The 14943-nt window shown below is 43.1% G+C and overlaps 1 protein-coding gene across 2 annotated transcripts in view; it reads left to right on the top strand.

Moving 5' to 3' along the window:
- Positions 1-1136: 1136 nt before the first annotated feature.
- The window catches only part of LOC142750287 (very-long-chain 3-oxoacyl-CoA reductase-like), a 47601-nt gene continuing 33794 nt past the window's right edge, over positions 1137-14943 (top strand). The window contains exons 1-4 of one of the 2 annotated variants that reach the window (XM_075859267.1): positions 1137-1351; positions 14383-14429; positions 14505-14580; positions 14694-14804. In XM_075859267.1, coding sequence (XP_075715382.1) covers positions 1192-1351; positions 14383-14429; positions 14505-14580; positions 14694-14804 — 394 coding nt within the window. In that variant the 5' untranslated portion in view covers positions 1137-1191. Of the gene's footprint in view, positions 1352-10336; positions 10489-14382; positions 14430-14504; positions 14581-14693; positions 14805-14943 lie in introns of those variants that run through there. The other variant, XM_075859268.1, reaches the window with a different exon arrangement.

Here is a 14943-nt window from a genome sequence, read left to right as displayed (position 1 = left end):
TTGTATCCAACTTTAGTTTTTTCAATGGGAAGAGGGTCATGTGACACATCAAACTTATCGAGAATTTCACAAGAAAAACAATGGTGTGCTTGGTTTTAACGTTACTTTATTCTTTCATGAGTTATTTACAAGTTTCTGACCACTTATAAAATGTGTTCAAAGTGCTGCCCATTGTGTTGGATTGTCAATGCAACCCTCTTCTCCCACTCTTCACACACCGATAGCAACACCGCAGAAGAAATGCTAGCACCGGCTTCCAGTATCCGTAGTTTCAGTTGCTGCATATCTCATATCTTCACAGCATAGACAATTGCCTTCAGATGACCCCAAAGATAAAAGTCTAAGGGGGTCAGATCGGGAGGCATTTCTTCTGCGGTGTTGCTATCAGTGTGTGAAGAGTAGGAGAAGAGGGTTACATTGACAATCCAACACAATGGGCAGCACTTTGAACACATTTTATAAGTGGTCAGAAACTTGTAGGCCATGAGAAGTTTTGGGGGGGGGGGGGCCCAAGAAGAAAATTAGCATCGGGGCCCATGAGCCTTTAGCTACGCCCCTGCCACCACAGCTGCACAAACTTTACCCGTCATACATTTCTTGGTGCCCCCCCCCCCACCCTGTACTCTGGGTGCGCGGGTCACTTAGTGATCCCATATTCTGTCCATTCATTTAATCATTGACTTAAATGTTCTCCCAAAAAAATTCAGCGACTTGGACATTTCCTTCTATCCGTCTCCTGTGGTACTTTTTTTTTTATAATCTCACCAGTCATTTGGTTGGAGACTTGTTTGTGGTGTGTAAATAGTTCTGCATCCAGTATTTTGCATAACTTCGGTGCGTAATTATTAAGGGTCGCCAAGACCAGAAACCTAAGGAGAGGAAGAACTGCAGAGACCTTCACCTGTCCTATACCAGGAAGAAGGACAGGAAAAAACAAGGAAGGTGAGGACCAGAAATCAGGTGAGATTGATAATTATATATATACACGTACTCCGCCCGTTCTCATTCTCCAGGTGTCACACACCCACTACATGGGCGTACGTCAAATATGAGGCTACAAGTAATGAATCATGATGAAGAAGATAGGGTTAAATAAAGGAGGAGTAGTCTAGTCACTTATTACCAGGAGCCAGGCATGGGACGGGTAGAACTGTAGGATCAGCAGAGGTGACAACACGTAGGAACCGTCAGATGGAGGAATCTCAATCCCACCAGTGGCTCAACCAGTTGGGGCTCCTGGCGCTGTCCTATCTGGTCCTCAAGCACTTATGGAAGCTGCTGGTCGGGCTCAAAAATCATGTTCTGTCCCGGTGGTGGAGGACGAACCTCAAGAAGTATGGAGGCTGGGCAGGTAAGAGGAGACCATGACTAATGGGTGCGCACGTACTGCTCCAAATAATGCTCACTCTACACCGAAATCATCTCCGAGGGGCGAAACGCTCCTCAGATCCAGTACAGATGCAATAAAGAAAAGCACTAAAGAGTTAATTAAAAGGGACATTGTATTTGTATCAAGATAAAGAATGTAAAATCTGTAGACAGAAAAAATATCAGATACTAATCCAGGATAACACAAATCACATACGGCCAAAGCCCCGACAATGCGGGAGCAGGGAGGTGAAAAGCCGAAAATGCAAAAAAGAAATGATGAAAAACAATATGACCCCAAAATATCAACAAATGTGTCATACAAGCGATAAACAAGACGTGGGAACACAACAGTACAGCCAAGGAGGGGTATATACGACCCCACCCCATGTGTGTCAAGGGGGAACATCGCTTCTTCAAGGGTCTCATTAGAAAAACACAACACACGCACACGCACACACACACGCACACACACAGTCATGTATATACACACAGCCCAGATCTACACACACACACTACACCATGTCATGTATATACACACAGCCGAGATCTATATATCCATTACTACACCATGTCATGTATATACACAGCCAACATCTATATATACACTACTACACCATCATGTATACACACAGCCCAGATCTATATACACTACTACACCATGTCATGTATACACACAGCCCAGATCTATATACACTACTACACCATGTCATGTATATACACAGTCCAGATCTATATATACACTACTACACCATGTAATGTATATACACAGCCCAGATCTATATATCCATTACTACACCATGTCATGTATATACACAGCCCAGATCTATATATACACTACTACACCATGTCATGTATACACACAGTCCAGAACTATATATACACTACTACACCATGTCATGTATATACACAGCCCAGATCTATATATACACTACTACACCATGTCATATATACACACAGCCCAGATCTATATACACTACTACACCATGTAATGTATATACACAGCCCAGATCTATATATCCATTACTACACCATGTCATGTATACACACAGTCCAGAACTATATATACACTACTACACCATGTCATGTATAAACACTCAGCCCAGATCTATATATACACTACTACACCATGTCATGTATATACGCACAGCCCAGATCTATATATACACTGACCAATGTACGGGTTACCTTGTTCAATACATGACACTTAACAACAACATTTTACAATAATACACAGACACCTGATTGTGGTATAAATTAACTTGTAAACAAATTGTACCTGCGTACAAAAAACGTTAGCCAGCCATATCAATCATATAAAATTTGTTAACATAAATAACATGTACAATTAAACAACATACCGGAAGGGGTTCGTCATCATGCCCCACCCAGTTTTACCAACTGCGTGAGCATGCGCTCAGACTCCCCCCATTTACAGACTAAAAGCACCCCCCAGGCTGACTACCCCCGCCAAGAGCCAGACGTCTGACACCTCATGCCATCTGCGCTCCCCCACCAATAGCCAAGGTCTCTTCCAGGCCGTCCTGCAGCCCCACATTAAAGATATCCAAACCAATTTCCGTCAGATGAATCCCATCTAGACGGAACAGACCTGTTGCCACCCCTTCCAACAGGCGGTGAGGCACCACCACGCCCCCGAGGAGCCGGATAAAGGCTGCCACATCCTTATTGACGTTGCCACGGGACCTAGCAAATGCTAACGGGTTCCTGGTGTGACGCCACACCAACCTCGGCACCATCTCCGACCAGACCAACCGAACTCCTGGCAAAAGACCCAGTAGCCGAACGACATCCCTCTTCATCGACTTCAATAAGTCTCGCTGAGACATTTTTCCCAAGTCATTGCCTCCCACGTGCAGCACCAAGATCATCGGAACTCCAACCATCCGGGACAGGCGGACCACCTCAGACACCAGAGTGTCCCACCGAAGACCTCTGAAACCAAACCACCGTAACTCCAATTGTTCCATCGAAAAACCGAGCTGTTCACCATTCCTCCTCACTCCAGCTCTCCGATGTGCCCAGTAAATGTACGAGTGTCCCACGATCCGTGCCCCTAAAGGACAAGCAGCTGTGGAGAAAAGTACCACCAATAACATCAGCCCGATGTCATACTCCCCCCCCCCCACATAGCACCCCTTTCCATCACATTCCAGGCACCCACACCCACCCCGGGCATACATACCTCATATGCCCCGGACTTCCAGCGACCAATACCTTTTACTCTGTCCGTTCCTAAACCCAAACGAGAAGCTTCGGTAGCGGCACCCACTCTGAATGAATGGGTGCCGAACTCCTTCGTCTCCCCTCCAAACAGCTCAATGGCCTTCCTGAGAACCGCTAAAAACTGAAAACGAGATATATAGGACCCATCAGAATGAACAAAAACAGGGCCCAAACTGACAGGAATCCTCATGGAACAGAATTTTTTAAACAGATAAACCGGACAGATCCGTTTATCCTCAATGGTGGACAACGAAACCTCCACCACTTTCCCCTCTTGATCCGTCTTGGAAAACCTGAGCCAAATGCGCACCAACTCGGACTGACACTTCACATCCTCAAACAGCACCTCCCCCTGGCCGAATCTTACTCGCACACACCAATTCCCCCACCCGAAATGCTCCAAAGAATGCCCAAGAAAAAAACAACGAAAACATCCATGATTCATACCTGGTCGAACAGACTTCGCCCACCACTCCCACCAACTTCCTAAGCAGTGCCACTGTAATTGGCAGTCTGAAATCCACTGCCTTCTTCTGACGGCCTCCCTGAGAGCTTAAAAAAAAAAGCCAAAGCAGCCAGCCTCTTTCCCACGCCTCATGCCAACACCCTCATGTCCACCAAACGAACCTCATAGGCCTCCAGCAGGCTGACCAAAGACTCCGGCCGAAATGAAACCAGCCCCATTCCAGGCGACATAGCTTCGAACTCCCGCCACGTCTTCTCATAGCACCTCAAAGTAGACTGCGCCAGGGACCTCTGGACCAATTCACCCATCACGGCTTGACAATGGTCCACAGATGAGTTGGGCAGGCATCCCCCGTCTCCAAAGCTTCCGGAGCCTCCATCCGAAACTGTGACCACTGAAAACGGTAGAGAGCGTCAGCTGCAACATTCGATACCCCGGGCACATGTGCCGCCCGGAACAACAAATTCAAGTGAAGACATTGCAACACCAACACCCTCAAAAGCCGAACCACCAGATCCGATCCCGCCGATAAATTATTCACTGCATGAACCACTCCCATATTATCCGACAGAAAAACCACCCTCCGATTCCGGAACTCATCTGTGAACTGCCACCAATATGGGGAACTACTTCAAAAATGTCAAATTCCTCAATAACTGAGATCCTTCCCATTCCGCCGGCCACCTGGCTGCACACCATCTCCTGCCAAGTAACGTTCCAAATCCAACACTAGTTGCTGAATCCATCTGTAGCCCCAACTTCACCTTATCCACCAGGCCCGACTGAAAAACCGAAACCCCATTAAACGACGCTAGGGACGATCGCCATACCTCCAGGTCCTCCTTATGTTCCCTCGTCACTCTGATGCGGTTCGGAAACACCTGCCGTTACACTGCACAAGTGCCTGCTAAAGATCCTACCCATTGGGATAACTCTGCATGCAAAATTTAACTTTCCTAACACTGATTGTAAGTCCCGAAGTCTGACCTTTTTCAAACTCCCGAGACCCACGATCGCCGCCCTCAGGTCTACCAGCTTGTCCGCCGGAAGGCGACAGATCCCCTTACCCGAATCAATCTCCAATCCCAGGAATGTCAGGCAGAATATGGGGCCCACCCCATTGTCCTTCGCCAACGGGATTCCAAACTCCTGTGCCACTTTCAACAATGTATCCAGTATGTGCCGGCAAATCTGAGACTCCGCTGGGCCCACACACAAGAAGTCATCTAGGTAATGTATGACGCTACAAAAACCAGCCGACTCCCTCACCACCCATTCCAGAAAACCACTAAAGGCCTCAAAATAAGAGCATGACAACGACCAACCCATGGGCAAACAGAGGGCCACAAAGTAACCACCGTCAAAACAACAGCCGAGGAGATGATGTCTATCCGGGTGAATCGGAAGCAGCTGGAAAGCCGCCTCCACATCCGCTTTCGCCAATAGGGCCCCTGGACCCGCCTCTCTCACTAGATCCACTGCCCTATCAAACGAAGCATACGACACAGAACAAAGTTCCTTGTCTATGCTGTCATTCACCGAGCTTTCCTTCGGGAAAGACAGATGATGTATCATCCATATTTCCCCGGCTCTTTCTTCGGGACCACCCCCAATGGAGACACATGAAAATCCAAAAGGGGTGGGAAGGAAAAGGGGCCCGCCATTCGGCCCTTTTCAACTTCCCCTCTAAGTTTAACCCGAACCACCTCCGGAAACTGTATTGCAGATTTGAAATTTGCCGGGACCCCCGAACCACCCCCTATTAAAGAAACCGGAATGGGAAAACCGCTCCTAAAACCGTCCCTCAATAACACTGCAAGCACCCTATTGCCGTAACGCTCGAGCCACGGCAGCATCTCGCCTAACCTCAATGGGGTCCTCCCCTTTTCCAGCCGCATTCCCCGGGTGCTTACCAGTGCGTTTGAAGCAGCGGGAGTAGGGATGGGTACCCCCACAACCAGAGCATTCGTTCCGGAACTTACACGACAGACCCGCTTTGCATTGTCCCTCATTGAAGGGCCAACACACACCTTTTTTGTTAAGGGCCGGTTGGGCAGACCCTTGCCCCCCGGCCCCTCCGTGAAAGGGGGCAGGTCGCTGTGACATCATCAGCCTCATCCACAACGGCAGATCTAATTGATCCCACCGCATGGCAGGGCACACCGCCAAGCCCTGACGAAACTGCTCGTCATACCGCCACCACGCGAGACCCCCATAGGTCTTACACGCATCCCAAATCCCCTCAATATAACAGAACAAAGACGCATACCGTTCCGGGAATTTTGCTCCTCGAACGCTCGCATAAATACAAAATGCTCTCAATCAGTTCCCAAACGTCTTCGGAATCTTCCTATAGCTATGTTTGCGTTCTTCCTCTTCCCTTTTATTCAACATCTCGCCCGTATCCGTTTCTTTCGTCTCGGGAAAGTCTTCCAGCGGTAGCAGTGAGAACAGTTCCACATACTCCCCCTTTTCTATCTTCTACCGGGCCTCCTCATTCAAAAGCGCTCCCTGCTTCTGCCAAACCCCGCCTCCTGACGTTAGACACTACGTCTCCCAACATGGTCAATCCGCTCCTCCTCTGACGTGCCGAAGATCCGGAGCCCTCCTACTACACCATGTCATGTATATACACACAGCCCAGATATATATATATATATATACATATATACACACACACTACACCATGTCATGTATATACAAAGCCCAGATCTATATACACACTACTACACCATGTCATGTATATACACACAGCCCAGATATATATATATATATATATTGGAGAACACACTCAAAACGTTGGTGCAAACTGATGATTTTAATGTACACATGGAGAAATTACGTATGACGCTCAATAAAGTGAGGATGGATATAGAAGAAACCAGAAAGAAGAAATGGTTCCGTGATCAAACAGATTATTCTATGGGACGTGTTTACACTTGGGACAATTCTCTCAATTATGCTGATGGAGCCTTTAGACGTGACAACAAAAGAAGCAATGAACCGGCTTTCAATAAAAGCGATTCCCGTAATCAATTCCATACTAAGAAATATCCTCCAAGTAATAATGAAGATTTTTTAGATTCCAGCCCACTGGACAAATCAAAAAGAAGAAAACCAGACGAGCAGGTCGTAGGAGAAGCAGAGGAAGGAAGAACCCGTTTTCAAAAATCTACTCATCAGAAAGGGCAGAAACCGGTGCAGGACAGCACCAAGAGGACTCTGCCCAAACCACAGTGGTAAATATCTCTCAACATCAATTGTCTCATACACAATTACAATTATTATCAAAAGGGTTGTCATTTTGCCCTAATCAGCATATTGATTGGTTTCAATTAGAGTTGGATATTTACAGTTTTGTCAGATCTATTAAATTGAAGGTCTGGTTTGAAACACAACCGGTTAATACAGTAATACAGGATACCCTTCCGATACTATCACTTAAAAAACTGGGGTTATTTAATAAGAGTGTGTTCCAACCTCCTATAGCATCACATGCGATAGAAACCTTTAGAGAACTAGTACAGAAAGATATTGCTTTACTTAGGTCTCAAACGTGTGAATTGAGCTTTAAACAGCCTAATATGACTACTCTTGATATGGTGGCATTAGATGAGTTGATCCGTAACCATGATCTCACTATAAAACCTGCTGATAAGGGTGGAGCAATCGTGGTTATGGATTCAGATATGTACTTGAGAGAATGTTACAGACAACTAGCAGATACCAATGTATATAGAGTACTAAAAAATGATCCTAGACAGGATATTTCAAAAAGAATTACTTCACTTATTAAAACAGCTCTAGATGAAGATATAATTGATCAAATGCTACATAAATTTCTCACTGTTGAATTTCCTGTTACTCCTTGCTTATATATATTACCAAAAATCCACAAAGATTTAATGAACCCACCAGGTCGCCCTATTGTATCTGGCCGGGGCTCATTAATAAGTAACATCTCTATCTTTGTGGACAAAGTGCTGAGAAATTTTGCTATTAACTCCAAATCTTATATTAGAGACACCACTGATTTTCTACAGAAATTAAAATCTATAAAACTACCAGAGGGGTCCATTTTGGTCTCCTTTGATGTTACATCTCTTTATACCTCGATTGATCACAACAAGGGTCTTGATGCTGTACGACGTAAATTATTGACTTCTGACTATGACAATGCTACTTGTGAGTTTATTATTTCATTAGTGGAACTTATTTTGACATCTAACTATTTCATATTCAAAGAGAGTTATTATATTCAGTTGAAAGGAACGGCCATGGGGTCTAACATGGCTCCCACGTACGCCAACATTTTCATGGACAACATTGAGGAGGGGTCGGTCTATGTATCCCACCACTTCTCACATGTTTTGAAGTGGTGGCGATACATAGATGACATCTTCCTCATTTGGACTGACACTGTCACTACATTAATTGATTTTCATAGGTTTCTTAATTCAATAGATGATGATATTCAATTTACGATGATACATTCTATGGATAATATCCAATTCTTGGATGTTACTGTATCTATTGTGAATAATATAATTAGAACTAAAATGTACACGAAAGAGACCGATAGGAACACTCTGTTACGATTTGATAGTTGCCATCCGAGAAGTATGGTAAGGTCCTTGCCGTACAGCCAAATGATTAGGGCCAAACGCAATACCGACAGACAGGAGGATCTTGATATATCTTTAGACACTATGGTTAGTAACTTTTTACAAAGAGGTTACCCCAAAACATTACTGTGGACACATAGAAAGAAGATTGATAATGTAGCGAGGGACAGTTTATTGCAGTCTAAAAAACCGTCAGCGCATGGAAAACGGAAACGTATTCCATTTATCTCTACTTATAATGATAGAAGTGGAGACATTTCCAAAATTATGAATAGACATTGGCCAATTATTAGCAATAGTTTTGGACACATTGATGTATTGAATAATGATCCACTTATGTCCTATAGACGCCCACAAAATCTTCGAGATAGACTGGTGAAAACCAGAATGCCAGATCATAAGAAAACGACACAACCTATTTTTAAACCACTAAAACCTGGCAATATTCCATGTTACAGATGTGTTAATTGTGCTTTGATGTGCAAAGGGGAATTTTTTAGACATCCGTTGACTGGACAACAGTTTAAAATTAAACACAATTTCACCTGTGACTCAGAGTGGGTCATATATGTGCTATGGTGTCCCTGTGGCCTCCTTTATGTGGGTGAAACCACCTGTTCCTTTAAAACTCGTCTAAACAATCACCGTTTTTCTATACGTAAAAAGAAACTTGATTTACCTGTAGCTAAACATTTTTCGGAACATGGTCACAATGAAAGGGATCTAACATTTATGATTCTGGACCATGTTCCTCCATTACAATTTGGTGGTGATCGCCATCTGGTTTTACACAAAAAAGAATTAAGATGGATATTTTTACTGAACTCCTTAAAACCTTGTGGACTTAATGTAGAATTTGTTGTAGATAGAATAGCCTTATGAGCTCCGTTCCCTCGTGTTCTCTTGATGTTCTCTTCAGTATGATGATTGTTGACACATTAATATCAATATCTATATCTCATATTTACTGTCAATGTCTTATAAATACTAAAAACAATTATGTTTTGTATTTTTTTAGATTGGAATACCACTCCCAACAGAACTTCGGAACTTCTTTAATTATTTTTCAATGTTATTGTACTATGATATTTGACGGGGCTATGTTCAATGCATCAAGTCTTATTGCATCAATAAAATATGTTTATTATTTGTTGAATTGTTTCTAGTCTCCTATTAGGTTTCTAAGTGATAGAGAGATATTAAAAGCGAGAGGGATTCTCATGCATTCTTTTGTCTTATGATATATCATATCACTAGTGTGATAATATGGGTCCGTTACACGTATGAGGATAATGTGACATCCTGGACACGTGAAGACGTGACTATGTGGTCCCATAACTCTGGGAACAAGATCGTTCTGAGTACTTGGTTGTATACAGAGGTCTTTGAACCCACGTGTGGATCATCTTTAAAAGCCGATATAAAGCTACTTTTAGATATTCCTAATATCTCCATCACTTACTATAGGGAGCATTTACTAATATATCTGTATTTTTTACATTCATGACTTTTTGACTGACATAGCCGTGTCAATGGATGTTTATAGTAATGTTACAGCAGTTGCTTAGCAACTTACGATGCCATGATACATGGGGCGACTCAGTGGAACGCATTGACACCCATTACATCATATGGATGCGATCTATGCTCTCTGCTGCGGAGTGATGATTTACTTCCGCCTCGGGGGATTACACTGATGTGTCGAATTTCAATTACCACGAGGGATGCAGCAGAGTGCTGCAACACACTTGAATGGAGTAGTTGAGTCTGAAGTTCTGATTGGTGAGTGAGGATATGCCAATGGATTTTACACCACTGCTGCATAAATGATTATAATGTAATCAGTTGTTTTTAATGTTTTTGTTATTATGTATTGTTATTCACGATGTCACATACACACTTCTGTATTTTCTGTATCATGTCTATGTTTATGATGATACCGTACACTATATATGATGTTTGTTTTCATACACTTTGTATTTGATTGTTTTATAATGAGACTAATTATGTAAAAGAGTCTCAAACATATATAAACTTGCTGAGTAGATGTGTCACTAGGCTTGATAAAGATCCTATTGTAGGATTGAAACGTTGCTGTTAGTTTGGATTGAATAAACCACCATTTTTTTCATGTTGGAGTGCTGCAAATTTTCTTCTGCTATATATCATTATACGTCCTAGGATCGGGACGTTTTGCTGGGCACCTGGTCGATTATTCATTAGTGAGTGCTGCTGTCTTCTTGTGTGCTATATATATATATATATATATATATATACACACACACACTACACCATGTCATGTATATACAAAGCCCAGATCTATATACACACTACTACACCATGTCATGTATATACACACAGCCCAGATCTATATATACACTACTACACCATGTCATGTATACACACAGCCCAGACCTATATATACACACTACTACACCATGTCATGTATATATACACAGCCTAGATCTATATACACTACTACACCATGTCATGTATACACACAGCCCAGATCTATATATACACTACTACACCATGTCATGTATACACTGAATACTGGTTTATACTGTACACATAAATAATACCGCCACATAGTGTAGAAAGAATACAGGTATATATTCAACACAAATAATGCCGCCACATACTGTAGAATGAATACTGGTATATACTGTACACATAAATAATGCTGCCACATAGTGTAGAAAGATTACTGGTATGTTCTGTATACACAAATAATACCATATACGGTACACACAATATCACTAAAAAAGCACAATGTGCACTGCAGCAAATTTTGCTTTACTTGATTACACCTCTCATCTTAAAATTGTAAACCACACCATCAAGGCAAAAAAGGTAGAGACGTACACTTGCATTTTCAGCTAGGGACAACAACATGCTACCACTATACCCGCACCAATATAACAAAAAACACCGCTATACTGTGACCAAAAATTCCAGCATACACTCTAGGATCCAAGTTGCTATCACTATTATAGAACTATAATAGTAGTTGTTACTGTATGGGACCTCACGGCTGTCACTGTTATGTGGGGCTCTGTGGTAATGTTATGAGAAGGCTTTGTGAATACTCTGGAGGGTACAATACATACAGTACCTCAAAGTGAAGGACACACAATGACACATAATGAGTAGTGGGTGGCCTTGGTACTAATTCTGCACTGTGGCCCAGGACCTGCAACCTACATAGGCTGTTCTTGGCCCAACTTTTAGTGACCGTTTTGTCCATGAATGCTTTCCATGTCCCCCATAATGAGAGCCAGGACAACCATATTGTGTCAGAGAGCCCATAAAAACAGTGCCAGCCCAAGTGCCTCCATTAATAGTGCCAGAGAGCCCCTGTTAATAGTGCCAGATATCTCCAATAAACAGTGCAAGCCTGAGCACCTTATTAATAGTGCCAGAGAGACCCTGGTTATTACTGCCGGAGATCCCCTGTAAACAGTGCCAGCCTGAGCGCCCAATTAATAGTGCCAGAGAGACCCATAAACAGTATCAGTCAGTGCGTGCCCCATTTTGTCCCAATTCCCAATGATAGTCAGCGTGCGAGTCAGAGAGTGCCCCCATTATGTCCTTAATAACCGTGTCAGTCAGAAAGTGCCACCACTATGTCCCCAACAACATTATCCCCATTGGCAGTTTTAGCCAGGATGCCCCATTAACAGAGCCAGAGCGACCCATTATTTCCACATTAACAATACCAGCCAAATAGTTTCCTCATAATGTCCCTGTTAATCATTCCAGTGTCAGAGTATCCCCATTATGTCCACATTGATAGTCGTCAGTGTCCCCAGCGCCAAATAGAGATTGTCCATATTATCTCCCCAGTAACAGTGCCAGTCAGAGTACCCCCATTATGTCCCTAGTAACAGTACTAGTCAGAGCGTGCACCCATTATGCCCCCAGTAACAATTAACAACCTAAAAAGCACAAAAACACAGGGAACATAGCACTCCGATGGAATGTACAAATATATAACTACCACGTATCCTAAAAAATATAAATCTTTATTAATGAACAACAATACATGGTATCACAGAAATATGAATAAATATATTAAATAAAGTAGGTCATACACGGAGAGCAGCACCAGTGAGGTATAGATGTCACCATACCATGAGGTAAACAGAGACAACCCATCTCAAAGCAAACGTCCCATTACTTATCACACCATCTATACAAAAAATATATAACAATATGGCAGTAGCCAAAAGACAAGCGAGTGCAGGACTACTAGGTACGTCTAGTGAATTCTAACTGGTGAGAAATCCGTATGGCAGGAGGAAGCTACACACTGCCAATAAAAATTGAAGTAGCAAAAATACAAAAAATCACCAGGGATATAGATACAAAAATATACCTAGAGACATGGTGGAGGAAGGGGACGTAGAGAGATGTGGCACAGAACAACGCCTCGACGCGCGTTTCGCCTGAAACCGGCTTCATTAGGAGGCTGACTTGATTAAAAATGACGGGGGTTTAAATAGAAATGTTGGACACGCCACTTGTTTTCACCTGTGTATTTTTTTAATTTATTTTTTACCGAGGGTATACCCAGTAACAATTAGTGAGTGTCCCCATTATGTCCTCAGTATCAGCGCCAAATAGAGATTATCCATATTATGTCCCCAGTAATGGTGCCAGTCAGAGAGTACCCCCATTATGTCCCTAGTAACAGTACTAGTCAGAGCGTGCACCCATTATGTCCCCAGTAACAATTAGTCAGTGTCCCCATTATGTCCTCAGTATCAGTGCCAGAATGAGTGCCCCCATTATGTCCCCAGTAACAGTGCCAGTCAGAGTGCCCCCATTATGTCTTCAGTATGAGTGCCAATCAGACCCTGCCCCTATTATGTCCTCAGTAATATTGCCAGTCAGAATATGGATCCATTATGTCCCCAGTGACAGTCAGAATATGGACCCATTATGTCCCCAGTAACAGTGCCAGTCAGAATATGGACCCATTATGTCCCCAGTAACAGTGCCAGTCAGACCCTTCCCCTATTGTGTCCTCAGTTATAGTGCCAGTCAGACTATGGACCCATTATGTCCCTCGTAACAGTGCCAGTCAGAGAGTGCCTCAATTATGTCCTCAGTAATAGTGCCAGTCAGAGAGTGCCCTCGTTAACTGTGTTGGCAAATAGGACTGAAGAGACGTCCCACATTGTGATAGGGGAAAGTTCACATAGTTCTGTCATTATTAATCAATAATTAATCAGATTTTGCCCGGGTGACCCTGCAGTATCTGCTGGAGTAACGCGTGCCTCGTCTAGTATCTTTTGCCTAGAAACTATTGTTTACAGATATGCAGCTTCCCAACTAATTTCCTCAGTAGTATAAGAGGCAGGTAACATAATAAGATTCAGAACGGAGGTCAACTGAGGGCAAGTGAGGCCTTGTAAACCCATAAACCCATGAGGTGATAAGAAACCCACAATCAGAGTAAGAAGGACTGCCAATTATGATGTCCATCAAAAATATCACCTTGAATAGGTCCTGGTAGTCTAAAGAGTCCATGTTCATGTGTGTGAGAATGACAGATAAGAATTTTTCCATTCACTGAACGGAAGCAGAGATCTTAACATTACATATATTGAAACCTAAAGTATATAAAAAGGGTGCCTCCATATAACAATGGTCTATCCACTTTCCCCACAGTGGTAACTGGAGCAACAGATGGAATTGGGAGGGCCTATGCGTTGGAGGTCAGTAGACAGTGGTCTATTGAACTATTTATCTATCACCTATATCTCTCTCATACTTGTATGTCCTCTCCATAGTTGGCCAGGAGGGGCTTCGATGTCGTCCTCATCAGTCGGACTCTGGAGAAGCTACAAAAAGTAGCAGAGGAGATAGGTAAGAGACGGCGAACATCCCACCGATGATACAATATGGAGCTTTTCCCAATTTAAGAGAAATCTACTATTGAAAGTGAAAACCTAATTCTCAGATACATCTTAAATCCACAGAAAAACAGAGCAGACGTAAAACCAAGATCATCCAGATGGACTTTACGGGGGGATCGGAAATTTATCCAAAGGTCGAGAAGGCTCTGAAGGACCTGGACATCGGAATTCTAGGTAGGCTAGACAACCTTACAAATCAACTGGGGTCAAGAGTCCAGACCAATGGATAATATAGTTCATAATATACAAGGTACAGTGATATGAAAATGTATTTGTCTACTGTATATTTTTATCAAGGAATAGTGATGTTCGA

Source organism: Rhinoderma darwinii, chromosome 3 (genome assembly GCF_050947455.1).
Source record: "Rhinoderma darwinii isolate aRhiDar2 chromosome 3, aRhiDar2.hap1, whole genome shotgun sequence".
NCBI classification, from domain to species: Eukaryota; Metazoa; Chordata; class Amphibia; order Anura; family Rhinodermatidae; genus Rhinoderma; species Rhinoderma darwinii.
Note: the sequence above shows the minus strand (reverse complement) of the source record. Positions and strands in the feature narration are given on the sequence as shown.